The sequence below is a fragment of the Helicoverpa armigera genome, chromosome 11 (genome assembly GCF_030705265.1).
Source record: "Helicoverpa armigera isolate CAAS_96S chromosome 11, ASM3070526v1, whole genome shotgun sequence".
Lineage (NCBI taxonomy): Eukaryota > Metazoa > Arthropoda > Insecta > Lepidoptera > Noctuidae > Helicoverpa > Helicoverpa armigera.
In genome coordinates this window covers 3,550,702-3,574,454 of record NC_087130.1, presented here as the reverse complement: position 1 = coordinate 3,574,454, position 23,753 = coordinate 3,550,702, and the positions used below count along the sequence as shown (strand labels likewise).

Genomic DNA, 23,753 nt, shown 5'->3' with positions numbered 1-23,753 from the left:
GGTTTTTTTTTTTCCTCTTATTTCGAGTATCTATAAACCCGGACATTCGTACACACTGCTCACTTTCACGCATCTACCACTACCACACTCACCAACACACACCTCGTCATACACACTCAGTACTTTCACATTACTTACTCATACACTACACTTAAAATTCTACCACGAAACTTACCCTCACTCAATCACACACACTACATTTATCATTTATTACTTTCTACTTACCTACATTAAATTGATATAAATAATTTTTGTTTTGTTATGTTCAATGAGTTACCGGTGAAAACAGTTTTTGTATAACTTTTTAACTCCAATGCTTACATTGTGGAATCACTGGTACCCAAGTCACAGGCTATAAACCTAGTTTGGGAACCAGGAGATAATACCTTTGAACATTTTTGTTGTACCATATTACTGCACTTGTAACGTATGTAATCTTTTTTACTGGAAATAAACATTATTTATTATTATTTTTTTATTATAAATGTATGTCTCTTCCAGACCTCGGGACTATAGAGTCCCGGATTTTTGGGAGGCGAACGTGGGGCCGAAGCCAACACGCTGAAGCCCTTTTGAGACAACTTTAATGAAATGGTGTCACAAAACCGACGATTATCCCTGTATACACTATAGAAATGTACCCAAGGACAATCCCCGGTTCTGTGCTAAACTATTGCTAACTATGGATGAAAACTACTTGGGCTATTGTGATGGGATGCTAATGGACTAGGAATGGGGAAACTACGGGAACTATGGCACCTGCCGATGACAATGTATTAAATACATGTTAAAATGGCAGGTGGAGACTCGCCAACTCACTTACTGGGCCCCCGGGAATCAGTCACTGAAAAGCAACAAGAGGGCAACAGTGACATGAGCGGCTGAGAAGGGTGAGGATACCTCGGCGGACTTTAAACGCAGATCACGCGCTCCCTGTGGGTCCAGCATCACCGGCCCACTCGCCACTTACCACGAGGCACCTACCCTCCGAGCAGGACTAACCTTGCTCTAGCGACTCCACTCTGACCGGCCGATGAAGGCAAGCCAAGAGGCGGGAGACCTATCCCCCGTCATGCTTCACTCCGGCAAGCCGGAGATGGGGGACAGTATACTCTCCCTGGAGCACTCGGATATATAGCCCCGCGGGGTCGCTACTCCCCGTCATCCGCCTCAGATGCCCTTATTATTATTAAGGATTGCTTGTTTATCGGTTCCGTGCAGCTTTTTAAAATGGTCTTAATATTTCTAGCCGGCTGCTAAGAAAGGTAAATCCAATCGCAGTTGATGAACGCTTACATAGATCATTTTTCAGTCTTTTAAATTCGTTAATTGAGAATTCCAAAAAAGCCTCTTAATTCTTTCACCTAAAATCAACGGTTATTAAAAACGTAACGAGCAAAAGTTAGTTTAATATTTTATCAAGGTACTTATAAATGGAATTAAATACTAATAAGGAACAGTCCCAATTGTTATTTCAACAACATAGATCTTGGAATCACAACTTCCAACTTCTAATTAAGCAGAATTTTGCCACGCACGTGTAAACTCTTGCTTAGAACAGTCTCGGTATTGCTATGCATAAACAAACGAGAGCTAGAAACCTGTTAAACAATGTGAACTTTGTAAATTGAAGTAGGTACTAGCTTTCCTCGTGTTATGGACTTATAATTAGACGCGAAGCTTCGCACTGGTATAAATTGTACTATGCCTTTCTCTTGAATTTAAAAAAAACCAGTCTATAGACTCAATGATTTACTAGCTGTTTTTCGTGGTTCCACTCGCGTCTCGAGGACACTGCTTCCCGAACTAGAAAAAATGTTATGTTCTATGTTCTTTCTCATGCTGTAGGGTAGCTCTAAGTGTGTAATTTTTACAATTAGATAGTTTCGTATTTTTCGTGAATTTGATTTTTATTATTAATTGTACGTATGTACATAATCAAAGTGTGCTCGTTGATGCGAATAACTGAGTATATAAATATGTATTTCTCCTAGGACTATTCTATTGCACTAAAACGAGTAACAAGCATCCAAAATATCAAAACGGAGTTTCGCAACTAAAGTATGTTTTTATTAGGATCTAGCTTGTTATGATACAATCCGAGTTTCAAGATGCGCTAGTACCTTCAGAGATACTTAAAAGTTTTCAGTAAAAAGGTTCACCTCTCACAAACGCAACTTCCCTTTTTAAAACTTTTATAGTGCTATGGAAACTTATTTATACTTGTTGTATTTATTTATACGAGTTGAAGATTTGATATGAAACTGAACTCAATACGCCCGGATTCAAATTTTTCCGAATTTCCCGGATGTTTAAAACACATATGCAATACCTATTATTATTATAATTACAAAAGTAAATCTGCCTGCCTATCGCACTTTCACTTCTAAATTACTGAACCGATATCAATGACGTTTGGTACATGGATGGTCTATAAAACATAGGCAAAATTTTATCTGGGTGAGGGAAATAGTTCCCTCAGGACGGAGGTGGAACTGCGGGCAATAGCTAAATTCATAAAAAAAAAATACTGTTAAGTGGGTAAAAAAATCTGCCCTTAGTTCTCTCGGAAGGATTCAAAGGTTTCAGAGTTTTTTGTATCACATACACATTGGTACGGTGCTCAGTGAATCAATAAATTATAGGGCGCGCGACAATCTCGGCGGAAATTGCGAAAGCCGAGCTGTTGACACACGGACAGATTAGCAAATCTCTTGCTGAATATATCAGCGGTGTACACTGAATAATGGTGGCTGACGATATTAAATAACGTGTTACTACTTACTTATATTAAAATGTTGGATTTAAACTAATTACATATACGCATTTGGTTTAAAAAAAGCAATAAATATATAAATAATGGAAATATTAGACATGATGCAGGCGGTTTTACGGTAATCTACGGGAAACGGGATAACAAAATGTAAAATAACATTAGGATTGTACTTCAACTAATTTTATAAGTTAAAAGTAATGAATAACAACAAACAAGGCCTATATGACAGTCTGAAAACTGAAAACTAAATGATGGATATACTGGGGCAATAGTTAAACAACTTCATAATTCCGGGGTGGTCCAATACCACCCCAGCTTAACATAACCAAACACAAACAACATAATAGCATATTAAAATAATAACATTTCTCTTGTCACAGCTACACATTATACAATAAATCGGGTCGGATGACAATCGCAGCACAAATTGCAAATACCGCGCCGAGTCGTGACGTGCCGAGCCGAGCCTTGCCGTGACGAGTCGCGCCGTACCGTGCCGAGCTTTGTTGTGTCGTGTCGAAGCGTTGACGCTCGTGATTACCATCTCTGTTGAATGTAGCGCTTGTGTGCCGCTACTATTGGCACTCAATTGTGTTGAATGTGCTATGATATTGTCTAAGACTTATTAAATAAAATTAGGTAAATATAATGCAGTATGTTAGAGACAGTAAGACAGCCAAGGCCAGCTTGCTATTCCTAAATATGGGCTTACTGCGTATGTACCCATATCTTATTAAGTATAATATCCCTAACAAGCCAGCGTGTTAGCATGCGAAGCTTTATAATGAGATCTTACGTGGCAATACAAGTATCTATCTGATCAACTATGTATTACCTGTTATGTGTCACAGTGCCATCTTAATCATCAATCAAATGAAAACGTCTAAATATAAGGCGAAAATGAAAAAGAGATTTAAAAATGTATAAGAAAGATGTGAACTAAAATACTGTTACTGTACTTAGTGTGTAGGACACAAAATTATGCTCCATCTCAGCATCTAAAAATAACTTTCATTCAATACTCAACATCGAACGTTAAAAGAAACTTGTGTAAAAAGTCATTCATTTGAATTGTGAAAATATATCTGTTTAATACACATGTCTGGATAAAAGGATATGATGGCGTCTGTCAGCTGTTTCTGAACCCACGCTACTTCATAAAGTCAGAATGGGAGGATTACAACGTAAGCTGAATGATATCCATATTCTAGAACGAATATACGAACGAAATTGAGCTACAACCGAAGTTTACCGACAAACGTCAATTTTCTTAAAACATTTGCTTAAAATTTTAAAGTTCAAGTTGCAAAGGAAATGGTTGTTTTAAGAAACGGGCGTGTATGTTTTCGAAGATAATGGATCTTAGTATTTTTGGGAAAATTTCTCATAGAGTTCTAGTTTTTAACACCCCTTTTGTAAACGGTAGCTTTAAGAGGGGCCATGGAAGACCACGCCGCCATAGTGGAAAATTCTTTACTTAGGTAGCTGTAGTATTGTTCTAGAATACGGCCGTAAATGTTTCAGAATATAAATAAAAAGTGTCCATTCATGATCTTGGAGTTGAGTACCTGACAGAGAAAAGTGGAGTATTTTTAAATGAATGATTCGGATGATCGTAAGTAGGCAATTTAAATTCTTAGTTCAAGAAAGTAGCTGTAGGTTTAAAAATATTTTGATAAGAAATAAATTTTGGTTCTATTTATAAAGCGACATTTAGATACCTAGGTATAAAAAGAATACAGAAACGTTTTACGCTTTATCTAGTTAAATACAAAATCATGCAAATTAATTATATCAACACTTCACGCGTAAAACTTGGGCAGACTTTCAAACAGGCACAACCGTTCGTCAAAAACTTCAAAATCGTAACTCACATTCGTCAACCCATCGAAAACAATAAGTAGGGACGATACATAAAATTATACCACAGACACGAGTATACATAGAAGTGTGAGATTAGTGTAGTTCACATCTACCTTTGATCGTTCGCCCGGCAAATTGATAGATTACCTACCCAATAGGTTTTCTATTACATTACGTAACAATCTGGATCGCGATGTTTGAAACACGTTCATTTATCAAAGAGATGTCACTTATCTGCTTTTTGCAGATGTCTGTGTAATTTTGTAAGTGGTTTTAATGTCTGGATAATGTTTGGTGGAATGATCTGGATAATTTGGTGTTGGGATCAGGAGAATAATTTTGAATTTCAGGAGAAAAAACAGTACAAACATCCGAATTGGGAACTTCCTCTTTCTTGAAGACCGAGAAGAGAGAACCGACTCTCGGTTGTAAGAGAACGGAAATAAGGCTAGACAGATGATGATGACATTTAAAAAATGTTTTGCCTTAGTTACTCAGGATATAAGTACATGTGCAGAAATGAATTATTCTTGGTTTTGTAAGATACTGAATTAATGCAACAGATCTGAAAATGGTGAGGTCCTCGGGAATTTCCAGGGGTCATCATTTCCAGGGGAGTTATATTGTTCACTATAGTCTACTCTACTATTCTGATTATACGGTCGCCGTTGACTGTTCATAAATATTGCTTTTCTAATAAGGAAAAGTTGCGAAGCACATCCTACTTCATCCTTCTGAAGTTTTTCATACTTCCGAGGTTTTCACTGTAAGGCGTTGCCATGTAATATTCTTTGCAGCATTCATATCGAGCACGTGTAACATCAATATGCGATACACATATTACATTCGTTGCGGTTGCATTGTCTGTTTTCTATATTAATATAATAAAGAGAAAACATTTTGTTTGTTTGGTTTTTTATACCCCAAAAGCTCTGAAACTATAGAAATGATTTGAAAAATCCTTTCACTGTTGAAAAGTTATACAAGAAATAGTTTTAACTTGAAAATCAACTAAGATTAGTCAAGAACGCGGCAAAATCGTGTTCTAGCAAACTATCTCATGTCTTGTCACAATGACGTTCGAAAATATTAATATAATAATATTTATAATATTTCACGAGTAACATAGGCTATATTTTATCTGTCTACGGGCAGAAGTTACCGAGTGACGCGGGTGACATCGCCGGAAAACGGCTAGTTCGAAATAACCCTGTAATGGAAAGATATTTATTTCGCATTGTTTTCTAGTATGCTTCACTTTTTATACAATAAATTTATTGATATTTATTTAATTTGAACATAAGCGTGTGTACTGCTGATTGCGGTGAATGACCGCGGATCAATGCAATTGTTTTATGTGGGCTTTCCGATGTGCCAATTAACAATTCTGTTTGGCAATATGGTTTCTAAACTTATTAGCTGTTAATGTATTTATTAGGCTCGTTATGAATGATGGATAGTGACGCTTACTAATGAAATATGTACCTAAATATAGATTATTTTAATTTAGGTAATCTAGTTGTAAAGGGCAAGCTCTCGGTATACTTAGATATTTTCAGCTTAGTCCAGAATAGCGGAATGTTTCTTAACTTTAAGTGTTATTTAAAAGTCTTTCTGTCACAGAAATTTGTGTTAGTGACGGATATATTTAGAACGATGTTCGAGTTGCAATTTCAAACATAGTCGTTTCATTGTTTTCTAAAGCATGTGTTAGTTAGCTACATACCTATGTGTTATTATATACTCCAACACGTCGTGCCCGGACAACATAATAAAGTTATCGGCACGAATCTTGAGCTCTGACCTTCACCTGCGCAGAAGTAATTTATTGGGTCTCTTTTGTGGTATGAAGTAAGGCGCGGGGGCGGGCTAAAGCGGTGATTGGCCCGCAGTGCATCGCGTCATAGCCGTCACTCGGGATTGGTTCTTTGCTACTAAATCACTTCTGCGCAGATATAGGTCAGAGCTCAAGATTCGTGCCGATAACTATAACAACAAAATTAGAATAAAATGAAAACACTCATATCTAAAACTGTTGAAACGGAACTGAAAATAATAATATCCGAATGGCGACTAAATAAATGCCATTTACGTTATTAATTTAGTTGACAATGCCCGTATATCAATGTTGGAGTGACATGTCATCGCGTGAACATTGTTTTACTGTTTTCACGGCGGAAACTTAGATCATTTAACCAACCGGGATACCCATGGGTGAAAATGACTACTCGAAAAAATTCAGCCAGATAATCATCCCTTCCTAGCCTTTTGGCAACTATGGTGTGTTCCGCTTCCAGTCTCACTGGATGCAACTAAGTTTCAGTGTTATAAATGGAGCGCCTATCTGACCTCTTCAACTTAGTTTCCTAGACAGCAAATAGTGATAGCTCGTTACACACATGCATTTACAAACATACTCCTTGGACAGTGGGGAAGGCACTGGCGGCTCCCGTTGGTTCAATACTCTAAGGCTGGAAGCACACTGAAATAAAACAAATATATTGCTTTCAAACACTTGTGAACGGCGAAAAGTTGATGGGTATATTCCGGTCACAAATCAAATGAAAAGTTACGTCCCACGTAACTTTTTTGTTGGTTTTCATTTATTTAGATCTGTTGAATGATGATAGCAGTTCTCTGATAAGGATGATGTTTGCAGTGCCTTTTTGTACTAGAGATGTGGTTTGAGAAAAGCACTACACTAATTCCTATCTAAATTGTGAAGATAAATAACCAAGTAACTTTAACCCCACTCAGAGACATTTAATGGTTACTTAAGCCATTCCTTAGTGAAGGATTTGTATGACATTCCGTCACTAAGGAGTGACTTAAGTAATCATTAAACTCTGAGTGGGGAGGTAAGCAATAATAATAGATGTAAACTTTAAGCAATGATAATAGATGCAAGGGCAACAAAACAGTTTAAAAATACCCAAAAAAGTTATATCAACCAGTTTACAACTGAAAGACCCACGTGACCCAATGATGTACAAAGTCTAGCACACAACTTTGTCTACAGCGAAGTTCTTTAAAATTCAACGCTTATAAATTTAGAATTGGCCCGGATTCCATGCACGCCAGTGTAGTCACCCTGGGGCGTTTTCGTCTATTCAAATATTTAGCTTAAACAGACACAGGTACAATACCGAGCAAGGAAAGATGAGCGGATATGCTATAATGCAGGTAGGTCAGGCGCCTTCTTCTTGGTCAAATAGGTACGGTGGGCTTGACCAAAACCATCAGTTGCAAGTGAATTGACGAGGCGTTCGGGTTCTTTGAGGCATTTGGCCACGATTTTTGGTACCACAAAAAATGGTGGGATCCAAGGGCGAAGACAGTAACATTCCTCATACTCCACAATTTTGGGGCGCTACTTTCTTAGGAGATTGTCCGTTTTGTCGCCTCCGCTATTCTTTTGTTCTCCATGGGTACAATATGTAGTATGTTTAATGGCATTTGTGTAATGAAAATAGCGGTCTCCGCAATAGAGTTACACAGACAGAAATGAGCAATTTTCATATTAGATTTACGTTAATTTTGTCAGCCTACTGTTTGGTTTTGATAATTAATTATTAACACGTTGGTACTTGAAAACGCTTTTGTAAGCTTCTATTAATTACCCTATCTAATGGAATACCTACCTACTTAATTTTATTGTTATTCGTTAAATAAAACTTTAAATTCATTTTACGTGATTCTTATTAAACCCTTGATTTTTTAAGGTCTAAGCCTAAGTCTAAGTCACTTCTTGCAAAACAGTGGTACTCAGGTCCACCCGGTTAGACTGGAAGCAGACCCCAACAGAGAAGGGGAAAGGCTCAGGAGATGAAAGTTAAAGCTTATTACTTTTTGAATCATTGATAGAATGATAATAATTATCATAGTTCTTTTTGTTCATAAGCCTGCCTTTCACCTGCATTCAATCCATGTAGGTATCGAATGGAAATATTAATAAGAAAAACTCGATACAATTATCTTTTTCACAATGCTCTGATATCGAACTGACATTCTTATTGTTATTGTGTCTCTTCATATGTATTATTTTATTTTAACAGTTAACTTTGTATCTGATAGGATTGTTATGATTGAATATTTATTTCTGAGAACATTGTTTTGTGCAATTTATTTGATCAACTTTAACGTTGACTATGAGTAGAGTAGGTACCCTAGAAAGGCAGACGCACTAGAAACTTTTAGTCAGCCGATAGTCTGTTTATGGGTAAGCACATAGCAACAATCAGGTATTTGGCCCGTATCGGAGAGACTAAAACCTTTGATTAAACTCACGTTTTTTCTATCTTCGAGCCAACTGTTTAGTCTGCAAAAGGCAAAAGCAATAGCTCAGTGTTTTCTAACAATTCAGTAATAACGGCTTCGTATCTCATAAACTATATATTTCCTTATACAAAGCACGATAGCAGCGCCATCTATCAAGTTTGTCATGATCTATTGGCACAACCTCCTTGAATGCAAGCCGGTGCAATATTAACACTGGCACATAATTAACCTTCTTTATGCGTTTCGCACGTAACTAGGTTATTATGGGGGCAATGATATTGATGATATAACAATGGTTAGTTTGAGAAAGAAATATTTATAAATAATCGGAACTTATGCGCGATACTATATAAAGGTACCTATTATGTACCCAACGTTTCGGCCGACCGTGGTTATTGAGACCTTTATTAAGATTTTTCTATGGTTGAAGTTATTTTCAGCATTAATCATAAATTCGTAAAATGCGTTTAAAGTGTTGTCTTATGCTTCAATGGTAGCCAATAAGAGAAGACCAACAAAAAATAAAATAGAAATTGCGAAAATTTTGAAAAAAAAAAAATGTACAAATCACAAATATATTACACAGCAAACATAAGCTTTATAAACTTAAAAATAAAACCATTACAAATAAAAACAGGTACCTATGTTACGCAAATAGCGCTGAAGTGTTGACCGACAGTCTACGCCGGTACGGGAACAAACAATTGTAGGTTTTTATTTAAGCCTGACCTTTACGTTTGGCTGCTTTAACCGGGAATAAAATCGTTTTAAGCGGGAATAAAATCGCTTCGTTGTGCACCGAAGAGTTCCCGTGGGTGGGAAGAGGGGATTAGCGAGTTTTTGTAGTGTTTTATGTATGTAAGTTCTGGCTTTTTTTGTGGTTATGTAAAGGTTGAAAGGTTTATTTTGAGGTATGAATGCGGTAGTGTTTTGTTCTAAGCTGAATTTTTACGGATATTATAAATGCGGAAGAAACTTTGGCTATCGGGCTTAGGCGGTAATACCACAGAAGTAATTGTATAGATTTGGTACTTATAGAAGGTCTACCTAGAGCCTGAGAGGTCAAAGGTCAACTTATTATCCGCTTGTGGGAATTGATTCATTCGGGATGTAGGTGAAACCACGAGGCACAGCTAATTTCATATCTGATATACCTACGATTGGCTACCTATTCAAAATTATATTTCCTCTGGCTAGCTTTTTAGATAGTCTTGGTAAAACTCCTTTTAATTAAGTAGATAATTCTAACCCTTTAAATGCCTTTAAATCACTGAAATCAAGATAAAGTATCGGAAACTAGAACAAATTGCTCTGCGGACCCATCTGATTCATAAAGTCAATTCAGAAATATTAATAGGATTACAAATGGAGGCGGTCGATATAATTCAAATATTTTGTGGTTATTGGATATTCTATCTATTTTTTTTGTTATCTACATCCCAGTGAGTGGTAAGTATAATACATTTATTAGCCAGTTTTGGTAAAGAAGATTTCAGTAATTCCTTATTTCATTAAATGTTTATGTGGTTAGAATTTTTCAACCTAATAGAAGATTTGGATGAATCGAATCAGGAAAAATATGAATTGTATTTGTGAAAATACGAATTGCCTGTACTTTTATAGGTTGGCGTAAACTTTGTATTTTTAAATTACCAGTTGCTAGTCTTACCGTAGTCTTGTCGTGGCTGCGAGATTATTTGAAAGAATTACCGCGGTCCTGACACACAAAGGGCATCAGAAGGAACAGAAAAAATCTGATATGAAAGACATGACACTCCCGCTTTCGATTTCCCACCTACTGAAAAAAGGAAACTGTAACTAGAAAGCAGAAAGGTGTTGGATGAAAGTGGTAGTGGAGAATGAATGGCGATATCTTTTATCCGTGGATTGATTATTGCAAGCATAACAAACCACCCCATACTTCAGTAACAAAGTTTACTATAAATACCCTTTATTTAAACGTTACATACACGTGTGCTACCAAATTTCACCAAAGGAGATAACAAAGGCATGAGAAGGCTTTGCACATATCACGACTGTTATTTTAGGTCTAATTAATTCAAGGATTTTGAATAACAAATACTGAAACTAATATTGTAATAGTGAAAATTCTCTAAACTTTTATACTAGTATAATATTTGTTAGAGACTGAGGTTGAAAACATTTTCTTCTTTAAAAAAACCGGCCAAGTGCGTGTCGGACTCGCGCACGAAGGGTTCCGTACCATTATTTAGAAAATGAGCAAAAAACACGTTTGTTGTATGGGAGCCCCCAAAATATTTCTTTTATTCTGGTTTTCAGTATTTGTCGTTATTTATTGTTATAGCGGTAACAGCAATACATCATCTGTGAAAATTTCAACTCTCTAACTATCAAGGTTCATGAGATACAGCCTGGTGACAGACGGATGGACGGACGGACGGACAGAGGAGCGAAAACAATAGGGTCCCGTTTTACCCTTTCGGTACGGAACCCAAAAAAATAGTGCTATTAACCTATTTCGCAGGGTACCATTAAAAACATGTAAATTAAAATGTTTTTGCCTTTCAAATGAAACATTCTTAGCGTGGTTGACGCAGACATTGATTAATTGTTTCAGTTTTACAAAACAAATTAGGTAATTTAGTGCTAAATACTGACTTCAGAAAATGTTTTTAAATTGAAAATCGCGTTTTAAAATATTGCCTGCCTTAATGTAAGTACAGTCAGCTTTAAAACTCTGTTTTTTTTAAGACGTTTTTCTAAAGGAATAAGTTCCTGAATCACATGTACTTATAGCCTATGTAATTATGTAAAGACAGGGGACATTATAGATAGGTATATGGAGTTTATAGCACATTGTACCTATGTTTTTTCGTCACAATATTAAGGGTCTTGCTTCGTAATTCACGCACAGACCTCATTCCAAAAATCATCATTCATCATCATCTTTGTTTCAAATCTTTGCCTACAAAACAAAAATGCATTCTTTCGGATTTTGAAACGGGCCGTTCTCAATTGCAAAGCAGCAAGCGTTACCAATTAGTAAGATAAGTGCGAGTTCCACCGAGCTTTGGCAGAGGTACGCGCGATTATTCTGATGTAGTGAGCGCGGAATGGATGTCATAATATTTGCATGTTCTGCTTTGAACTGTGACTTTGGTTTGGATGTGGAAGGATCCTGCTCTTGTGATACCATCCAAGCAGTTCTTGTTTTCGGCCAGCAGCTTTAAAATGATCGGTAACAGCAAAATTATCGTCATTATCTTTTGAAAAAGGATTGCTTCTAGGGCTTTCTTGCAAAGGTTCGATGAACGCTTTTTTATGAAGATTGAAGTTGTTAGTTTTTTAGTAGGTAGTTTACTAAGCCTTTGTATTCTGGCACTAGCTTTGAGCTTGTTTAAATGACGTAAGCATTCAACGTCTCTCTGAAAGTTCATGTAATTTAATATTTACAACACCTGTTTCGACATATGGTTGATATATCAGTCTAGTAAGGCATAAAGTTACTTGTATGAAATTATTGTAATACAGAAATTCAGCTTTTATTAATTCACAATTCGGTGTGACTGTACTTCAGGTATGTGTGAGAGTATAAGTATTAAAATCATAGGTAGCGAGTGTTTCGCGATAGCGTAGCACAAGTTATAAAATGTAATGAGTCCTGGCGGTGTAGTTTGCAGCTCAAGTGAAGACTTGAGAGCTAGTCTGAAACTAACTGAAGTGAATTTGCATAATGTTGCTACTCTAATTTCTAGGTAATTAGCCGACTTTGTACTCGGAAGATGAAATTAAATATTCGAGCTTTTGTTAATGTTAATTAATTTAAATCGTATATAGTAAGCATTATCGTACAAATAGGTGTGTTTAGCCGATACGAAATAAGAACTAAAGCATTATTTCAGAGTATTTTCAACTTCCTTTTCTTATATTTCTTGAAATTTACACAAAAGTTATGTATGCACAACATCTCTCTTAGAGAATCTTTCTAAGTTCTCACTAAAAGAATTTGATATGGGGGTTAGAATAAGCCTTCGCTCATTTGGCGTAAACATTACCTACATTGAATTGTAGCATTATTACTAAAGGATCTTAATCTTTCACTAAATACTGATGAATACATTGATAACTTCAGGGGTTTTGAAAAAGAAGCAATGCTTTCACTCAATGGAGTTCAAAGAGGTTCTTTTGAGCTTCAAACTTATTATATAACTGTTCTCTACAATGTTGCCAGCATGAATCCTTTGAACAGCGATATAGATAGTAACACAGTTTGTATCGGAATAATATCCCGAGTGACCAATTTTATGATATCACAGCTATAACAAAGACTGGATTACGTACAGTACATAATATCTGAACAACAATGTTGAATTTCTACTGATATCAAAAATTGCTTTGTTTCTAAAGCACATGTATTGGAAATTATTCCAATCTACTGATCAAAGCCATAGTCGTATCACAAAACGGAATATTATCAAATCAATTTTTAAATAAGGAATATAAAGTTTTATCGCGGCTTCATCCGTATCCATTGGGAACTACAGCCCGTATCGGGATAAAATATAGCCTATGTTATTCGGGAAGACAATAGCTTTCCAACAGTGATAGAATGTTTCAAATCGATTCGGTAGTTTCGGAATCTGTTGGGCATAAAACACAAAAAGTTTCCTCTTTATTATATTAGTATAGCTTAGCTTTATTACATATACATATAACACCCACATCAACCTTTGCCGTTTTCTGTCACTAAAAATCAAAAATAAACTACATAATTTATCATTACTATGTATATCTATAATTAGCTTCATCAAACAAGTGAAGGTCAATCACCTTAAGAGTGTACACTGCAGACTAAACAGTTGGCCGACAGTTGACCCAATGGATGGATTATTGAAAATCTTGACCCCAATCAAAATTCCAGTCGATCTGATACCGGCTGAATACCTGATATTTATAATGTGTGTACCTACTATCATACTGACATTCATCTGCATACTGATTTACGAGCTCAAACAAACTATCGGCCGACTAAAAGTTTGCAGTGTGCTCTTACATTTCCCTGACAGGAACGCTTTATATATTGTTAAAGGAAATTGTTCCCTTAATTATTCAGCGGGAAGAAACGACCTGCATCGGACCTAAGTAAACAGTTGAAGACCTACACGGGTGACAGGGAACGTAAATATGTAGGCGGGTGTTGTTTGTATGTTGTATGCTAAATGCCACGATGAGGTTGCGTGTGAGGAACTTTTTGTTCTGCGTTGATCATAATTATCAGAATATTGCTGTCCACTGCTGAAAGTAGGCCTACTATAAAAGCGCCAACCACCTTGGTTTTGTCTTTCACAGCTACTGTTTTAGTTGAAAATGGTTTTTTTTTGTGTGTGTTTCTGCACAAAACTGGTAATTTAATTTTTTACCCGACTATTTAATTTTTTTATTTCAGCGGTAACAGACATTTCTAGATGATCCACAATAAAATGCCATCTTTACCAACTATCACTCTTTTGCTATCACACACTAAGATTGACTCCAATTCAGCATAGGAAAAATATGTAACAACTATCTAAAATAGTGTGCTCCTTAGTCTTTTCTCCATATTGCTAAAACAGGTAATAAAATTGTCCCATACCATCTGTTCATCAAGACTGGACCTTAGAGACCCTTCAGTCCTTACAACGGAACGGTTCGTTTAAACTGGTCCGATCAACAGAACGCTGTAAAAGACATACAATACTTCTGGAATCACCGATACGGGGGCGACCGGTAGGAAATATTTCTCAACAAATAAAGAGTTTGTTCCGCGGGTATTTTCAGCAAATAATGGTCCCGGCCGTATTGTTCGACGGAACCTCAAGTTTGGGTATGAATCGATTGTGAAGCGTTTGATTTTATTTTTGGTAGACTATTTTACAAACGGGGGAACAAACAAAAAAATAGTTTTCATGAAACGGTCACTTTCAAATGTAATATTGTTTATATTATCTAGTCTTTGCATTTATATGTTACTGTAAGTTAAAGAAAGAAAATATGACATCGAATCCCAACTCGAAAAGAAGTCCTGATCCATCAAGACTTCTTTTAATGAATACGAACAAACGTACAGTTGGTTCAACAGGTCCAGAGATTGACCATGTATTTTTAAGATGTTTTTTATTTTTATTTTTTGTCCAAACATAGACCTATAATGTTATAATTTTCGTAAAACGAGTTTTCTAAAGCTACAATTCAAGAAAAGACCCACTTTTGGAAAAGAACCAACGAGAGACTCCAAAGACATTATTTTCCAAAAGAATACAGGCATACCTGTAAGATGTCGAATCTCGAAAAATACTGCGACTAAGTTTCTACCCTAAATTCGGAAGACAAAACGAGTTAAAAAGGCTTATCTCATTCATACTTCTCAGAGGAAACTTAAAGCGCAGACTGTACGTAGAGCAACACAAAGTGGTGCAACGCTTTGTCTTTGTGGAAACGAGATAACGAGATGTGGCGCTTAACTATTTACGTGGTTTTAACGTAAAACGCATTTAGAGCTTTTTGTCCCAGTTTTTATGTGTTAGGGAGATTTTGTGTGGATATCTAAATAAAAGTATCTTTCCAGTGCAGAATAGGTAATCGATATATGTAAAAATTAATACCTATATCGCCTGGTAACGCCATGACGCGTGAACGGCTGGACCGATTAAGTTCAAAATTACGGTAGCTTAAACCCGAACGAAGGATAGGACGCGGGAACTGTGGGGTAGAACTGGTACTGTTATATTATATAGCAACCAAAAGTGTTAGGTATTAGTATTGGGTAGTAGGTATAGGCACAGAAAATATAGTACAAAGACTCTTAACTCGCCCTCGTTGACTGCTATAGGTAATTTACAAAATTCAGAATAACAATGTGAAGTGATATGATAGATCACAGTCGTTAAAAATATAAATACCTATTAGCTACAAAATAAAAGTGAACTTAGAGTACCTACTTACATTCAGAAAAATATGATGTGATATTATGATACAAAACCTAAAAGATTTGAATAAATAGCTGCAAGGTAACAAACATAAATATTACTGTAAAAACGACTTTCTACATATTCTCACATGCTTGCTGAGAACACTAAAGCCTCTAGAAGTACGAATAAAATAAATATGAGCACGTATGAACCATCTTTACCACGGAGTAAGGAAAGATGAGCAGAGATGCCAAAGTGCAGGTACATAGGTCACGCACCGTCTAGGTCAAATAGGTACGGTGGGCATGACCAAATCGATCACTGACGAATTAGGTAAATAGGCGTTTCGGGTTCTTTGAAACATCTGTCAACGATTTTTGGTAGGCATTATAAGACATTGTCTGGTCCAAATAAGGGCGGAGACAGTAACGTTCCTCGTCTCTCGAGCACTCTCATTTTGGCGCGATACTTTCTTAGTCTAACCAAGGGGTATCGGGTTGCCCGGATAACTGGGTTAAGGAGGTCAGATAGGCAGTCGCTTCTTGTAAAGCACTGGTACTCAGCTGAATCCGGTTAGACTGGAAGCCGACCCCAGCATGGTTAGGAAAGAGGCTCGGAGGATGATGATGATGACTTTCTTAGGAGATTTTCCGTTATGGCACCTTCGCTAGTCATTTTGTTCTCCATGACCTTTGCTATGGAACACAGAGTATTGCAGTATACCTTCCCGAGAGGAATTCAGTTTGATTCTATCAATTTACCTAGCTTTGGAGAGCACGATATTTCCTATCTTCTAGAATTTACTGATTTTGAGAGATATTTATATACTCCCTAGTGTTTCTATTTGCGGTGGGTCTTATATTGTTGATCGATCGATTGTATCTACGTTCATGAAATAAAAACTTTTGAACGATATATTGTGGAGGTTCGCGGATATACATATGATTTCATCTTGCGAATTGATATTTGTGGTTTGTATTGTATGTGAAATAAATGTTTTAAAAGGCATTAAAACCTGACAATACGGTAGATTCAAATAAGTATAAAGGTACCAGCGCACACTGACACATTCTGATTTTTGACCCCAAACTATCGGCCGACTAAAAGAATGCAGTGTTCGGGTACTCTAAAAGTAACCATTAAAAAACAAAACAAGTTCAACGTTATTGAACACCAGCAAACACTTGAATAAACATAAACCTTTTCTAAATTCGAACATAATTGGAGAAAAAAAACTCAGTTCGTTTAAACATAGATTCTGAAAATAGCCTTCCTTTTAGGGAAGCTTAATGAGGCCGATATGAGACCCCCTTATTACAAAGCTAATTTAAATTCCGAGTATACCCTAGACCTTGGAATTGGCTGCCGGCCCTTGAAATATTAATGAGTGTCACTCTAATTATACGAACGAACGTTTTCCTATAATTGAGGAAATGTGAAAAGAAATGTGTGGTGAAAGGAAACGTTTTAAGAGAATTAAGGGAATTATGGAAATAGCTTAATTATGATGTTATTGATGGATTATTTTATAGATATGGAGTATTGTACATAGCTTGATAAACTGTTCTGTCAATATTACGGAGTTCTTCGGGTTGTATTGATAATTTTGACTAATGCTTCCTCTACAGAAACAAGTGGAAGACCAATTTCAAATCGGTAACTTCATTATTCTATTCAGTTTTAACTTTTTCTCGGTAAAGGGAGACAAGTTAAAGATTTTGGCCGTAATTAAAAGTCGTACTATAAATGTGTGGCAAAAGGTTTTGGTACCGAGACCAGAAGACATAACCGCAAAAGCTCAGTGCTCAAACACAAGCCTTTAGGTGCTAATGAAAAGATAATGGACAATGATGAAAATGACAATATTCTAAAAGCTCCAATTAATACCAAGGAGATCCATCAACAAAATATAAGGGCAATCAACACGGAATAAGGAAAGATGAGCGGAGATGCCATAAGGAAGGTAGGTCAGGCAACTTCTTCTAGGCCAAATACGTACAGTGGGCATGCATGACCAAAACGATCAGTTACGAGTGAACTAACGAGACGTTCGGGTTCTTTGAGACATCTGTCAAAAATTTGGTATTACAAGAAACGATCGGGTCCTGAGATAGCATATAAGGGCGAAGGCAGCAACGTGCCTCGTTTCCTGCACATTTTTACTTTTTTATGAGTTCTTTGTTATGGTACCTCCGCTAGTCATTTTATTCTCCATGGCAATTACCTAAAGTATTCTCTTTGAAGGACAGAAATAAATTGCCGTTTACGGGTGATCTCTTCAAGGGCAAGCTTTAGTTCTTCGTAACCCAATCAATCACGGACCGATATATTAAGTACTGGAGACAGAAGGGACAGAAAACCCGGTCAAGGGCAAGTCGCGTTCGTCTAAGTTCCGTAGGTGTCTTCAACTGCGTAGATTTTGTGGTCAGTGAAGAAGACTACTTCAAAATAACTACCCCTAACTTTTAAGTTAAAAATACCTATAAATATTGTCAGTGAGACTCTTATCTGTACTATGATCCGTTAAGTAGGTCTAATTGTATGTTTGGTCAAAGACTTTCTATAACTTTAGCTCTGTTATCACCATTCCATAAAACAGCCATTTCTTTTAACTATCTACTACTATACATATATCTATCAATCGTCTTCTCTCAAATTAGCATTCTTACAGACGTGTAGGTAGCCAATAAGGAAACAATTAGAATTTAATTACCTATTTTTAGATACGAAACCCTAGAAACTGGCATTTTCTCATGACACTCGTCAGGATCAGGTGACCTTTGAAAATCACATTAGCTGGGAGTCGTTGATCTTTGTAGATTTATAACGATGTTAACGCGAATTTAATGTGAAGGCAAGGTGTGATAATTTTGTTAATGGTTCTATTAGTGGCGGGCGATTGGACGGTGATGTGGAGGTTTAAATTGTGCAATAATAGATAGATAGATTTTATCTATATTAATACTCATCATCCTCCGAGCCTTTTTCCCAAACTATGTTGGGGTCGGCTTCCAGTCTAACCGGATTCAGCTGAGTACCAGTGCTTTACAAGAAGCGACTGCCTATCTGACCTCCTCAACCCAGTTACCCGGGCAACCCGATACCCCTTGGTTAGACTGGTGTCAGACTTACTGGCTTCTGACTACCCGTAACGACTGCCAAGGATGTTCAATGACAGCCGGGACCTACAGTTTAACGTGCCATCCGAAACACAGTCGTTGGTGTCTAAGATATACTTAGAAAGTACATACAAACTTAGAAAAGTTGCATTGGTACTTGCCTGACCTGGAATCGAACCCGCGCCCTCATACTCGAGAGGTTGGTTCTTTGCCCACTAGGCCACCACGACTTTACGATCTATATTAATACTGTGAAGAAAAAATTGAATTTTTGTTTCTTTGTAATGGATAAACTCAAAAATTATTGGACCGATTTTAAAAATATTTCACTGTTGGACACCCTTCCCGAGTAATATATAGGCTATATTTTGTCCCGGTATGGGCTGTAGTTCCCACGGGACGTCGGTGAAACCGTGAGAAAACGGCTAGTATTAAATATTTCAAAAGAATTGTCCAAATCTTCTCCTTTTAGGGAAGTCGGTTACAAAACTGATCGTTTCTTTTTACGTTGAACTAAGAAAAGAAAATTAGATTATGGACGTAATATTTCATTCTGTCTATTCGCCTTTTTAACGGGACAGTACAGTTAAAAAGTTACTTTTCAGTTTAATTAGCGTAGTAAAAGCCCGAAACTGGGGTACTATGCCAAAATCCTTTACTATTCACACATTAACAGAATTCTAAATGAGCATTGCAGCGCGGCTTTTCACACAGTTTTATTTAAAATCACGATGTTTTTACTTTGAAAATGCACCACTGACATAGAAATATGAGGTTACGTTTTTGTGTTAACGGTATGTTTATTATAATAGTAGTAGTACCTAGTTTTTAAATAGCGAACATAATCATGAACTGTTTATTCAAGCGTGGCTTATAAATCAACACTTTTCGAACGTCAACAAAAGACAAAATGATATCTCTTATGGGCTTTTGCTGGGAAAAAGAACCAGCGCAATAAATTCCCTAGCTACAAATATCGGTCTATATAGATTTAAAAAAATAGTTAGGTATTTTAATAGTTCACATAATTTTTTCTTAATTTAAAGAGAAGTAAGCCGATTTTTTTTTTCTTTATAGCCGAATAACTTTCAAAGATAATTGCAGTTGCTGAGATTGCATATAACAAATCAAAGTAAGAAAATAATGACGAAACCCCGTCAAAGCAACAATACCGCAGAATCTCCGTAGTAATTGGTTTTCCTCCATTTTTCCTGTTTCCTGAACGAAAAATTCGAGCTGTGATCTGATTGGAGCCTTTGATGGGATCATGAGAAGAAATGTATTTGACAAAGCTGCTGTAATGATATTTCCTGTATTTTTTTTGCATTATTATTTGACGGCTGGACTACTGAGACTCGCCTCTTGCTGCAAAAATACACATAACATAGTAACTGATTGATGGACTAGATTTTAATGAATTGGGAAGTGAGGGATATACTATTTAGGCATTTATTAGCCTGAGTGCGGCACAACAATTGTTTTCGGAATCGCCAATAAAAATATAATAAAATTTCGTGCATCTTCCGCACTATCTTAACTTTTCTGTCTAGACGCATACCTGATAGAACTTCATATACTGATCAATACTCAACTTCGTCCCCAAAAAAAAAAGCTCAATTTCCATTAGTGCAAACAACGTCCTAATCATGTGATCACTACCATTACAAACTAAGTTCTAAGTACCAAAAAGTCCTTAATTCCTGGGACAACAAAGTTCCATTATGCCTTTTTGAGGCATTACATGGAACCCTGATTAGGAATTCCGTTAGGTTCGTGATTGAGAGCACGTTAAGCCGTCGTGTGTTCCGGCTGTCGGCAAATGGCTTTGATCGTTAGACTATATCGGAACTTTGCAAAGATCACGAATATTGATGTAGATACGTTGCTGTTTTTGATTGGTTTCTTTAAAGATTTTTTTTAATAAGACCACTTGCTGTTAAAGATATGAGATGGATCTCAGTAAAGATAATATCTGTTTTAAAAATGATGTCGGTAATTTCGATCAGCCTAAATATCTACTTAAACCACAGGAATTGATACTATGAAAGATGTGGGAGGCACCGAAATCCGTTCATTCAACTTGACATCAAATAATTTATTTTTGTCTCAGATTTCGACCAATAAACAAATGAAGTGTTGTATTCCAGAACTTTCGCCACCTAAGCACTTACCAGTTTTAGGTTTACACAAAACCAAAATTTCTCAAATACTCAAGATCTGTTTCTCTCTACCAGGTCAGCTCGCGTGGGCAAAACGTCACTGGTATCCAGGTTCCTGGGCACGAAGTTCGAAGACAGCTACACGCCGACCATCGAGGACTTCCACCGCAAGCTGTACAGGATCCGAGGAGAGGTCTACCAGCTGGACTTGTTGGATACCTCGGGGAACCACCCCTTTCCTGCCATGAGGAGACTGTCGTTTCTTACTGGTGAGTCTGATCTTTGGAATATTTTTAACAGTCTTTTTTTAATTGATTAATTATAGTATTGATCGTTAGTATTTTCATTTTTTTTTTGTATGGACAGATTTTGAACCTTATCGCAATAATGGAAGATGAACGTTCGATTGGTAATTGCGAGATTCGGATAGTTAGGCCAGTTGGCATCTGTAGGTATAGCTAAGTCAATTTTACTATTATCTAATCTGTTATATATCGCATATGCTTCCACAAATTTAGGAATTCCAGTTTTCTGTAAGTTCATTTCAAGGTTCCTCACCGCTAAATTGAAGGCGATATATTACTGCAAAAGTTAATCAGTTATTAGACACAAAATCAAAATGCAAACTTTAACCTTTTTAGACACATCACCATTTCACGATTCCAATTTCAAACACCTAACCATCGATCACGCAACTGTCAAATTCCTATTTCAAACAAACCAAAAAAAAAAAAAGACAAAAGAACTAAACTAGCCAGTGTCCTACAGAATGTTTGTAATAAATACTCTAATCCCGTTTGATGGATGGCTCTGCTGTTATTGTGGAGTACTCCATTCAGATCACAATACAGAGGCTTGTGTACTCAAACCTGTGTGCACCCTGTACGCTAGTGAGGGGACACTTGTGATTGTTTTTTGTTTTTGGTTCGAATTTGGAATAAAAGTGGAATAGTGGCACAAAAGTTTGGTACTCTTCAATGCTCTCTCTCGCTCTCAATTCAAATGCTAATCGAAGTCATGTATAAGTTTGTGTTATGTGTAATTGAGTATCGCGTTTACGCTGGTGATTTAATAGAACAGGCTTCGTCTTATTCTGATAGCTGTTTTGTATGTATGAATACCTCTATTTCAGCAATTACTTGAGAAATATTATCAGTAATAATTACAAGTACCTACCTCCAAATTTAATGAAAGTTATGAAAAATACATACAGCCGCATTATGCACTACATACGTCTGACAAAACAAACAACCAACTATATAGTATAGGAGTGCATAGTTACTATACAAACCCAGTTTGAATAACATCTATTTTCATTCATTTTCCGTTACATTTGAATTGTTTTCTCCCCGCCTACATCCCTAGTAGCATCCGCAATAGTCGCTTTGTGGACGCACACCAGTTGAATGGATTTCCGCTGCTGAACTTCGTCGTATTACTTGTGAATGCGAAAGCCTACAAACTCTGGTCTGTACCTATTGAGGCCTATTTGTAAGCTCGAAGGTAGAAATAGGCCCCTTACAAGATCAGTGTGTTATACTATCTCCCAGCAGCTTTGACCAGCTTCCTGTATTAAATGATTGCTGCAGTCGTATAAACAATTGCTTAAATATTACTCTGATATGTAATCTACATTGCTGCCAAGTTTCATCAAAATAAGTTTATGACTTTTTGCTTGAAAGAATAACAAACTCTTTTTCTTCTTGCCCTGTTCCCAAGTCATTTGGGGTCAGCGCAATATGTATTTTTCTTCCATTTTCCAGCGAAATACCATCACACTATGTAATATTAGGTACCTACAGTGATGTGATCTAAATTAGGTATTAACAAAAAGTGATCATTAAAAAGTATCAAAACATTTTCGTGACTCTCCCGTCAATTTTCGTTTTTCCATAGAAATCCGGAGACGGGTCTGTATCTAATTAGAAATTCTTAGAAAACTGTTATAACAACATAGAATTGGGATGTTTTATATTGAAATGAATTCCTAGTAAAATCTACGTAAACAGAATTATAAAAGGTTTGAAATTGATGTCAGGATTTAGATATTCTTACTGGTAAAATAATGGTACAGTCAACTTCATTTCAGTAGTAATAGTTTTATAGGAAAATCGTACTTATTACTATTGAGTTAAGGTGCATGACAGTTACCACTAACGTGCAGTTTACTGTACCTATTGTGCTTATGTTTTATGTATTACCTATAGCTATATATTATGCTCATAACGTGTGTCATATTCTCTAATAAATCTAAATTCTAACATTCTAAAACTGTGCCAAAACTCATACTCTTTATTAGTTTAACAGAGATATAAACGAAACAAACACAAATTACAACTTCACGTGTGTTTCTATTCTATTGCTCGTGATTATATGTTAAAAGTAATTAAAATCTTCCTCAGTAGGTGTAACATGAAGACGTATGATAACTCAAGACTCAGAAAATTATAATTGAAAAGTTTGTTCTAACAAGCGATTATCGACCTTAAAGTCAAAACAAAACTTTGCTATGTACACAACGGAAACATCTTAATGAACAAACATTAAATCAAGTTAATCTTTCTGATACATGCTCAAAGGTAAAATTATTTCCACCCGGTGCTAACATGTTCGTATATCAGGAAATTAA

The 23,753-nt window shown here is 36.4% G+C and overlaps 1 protein-coding gene across 1 annotated transcript in view; it reads left to right on the top strand.

The window, feature by feature from the left end:
* Positions 1 to 23,753, top strand: part of LOC110372015 (GTP-binding protein Rhes) — a 71,159-nt gene that overhangs the window by 20,058 nt on the left and 27,348 nt on the right. Inside the window, exon 3 of the mRNA XM_064037007.1 lies at positions 21,200 to 21,393. Coding sequence (XP_063893077.1) covers positions 21,200 to 21,393 — 194 coding nt within the window. The remainder of the gene's footprint in view (positions 1 to 21,199; positions 21,394 to 23,753) is intronic.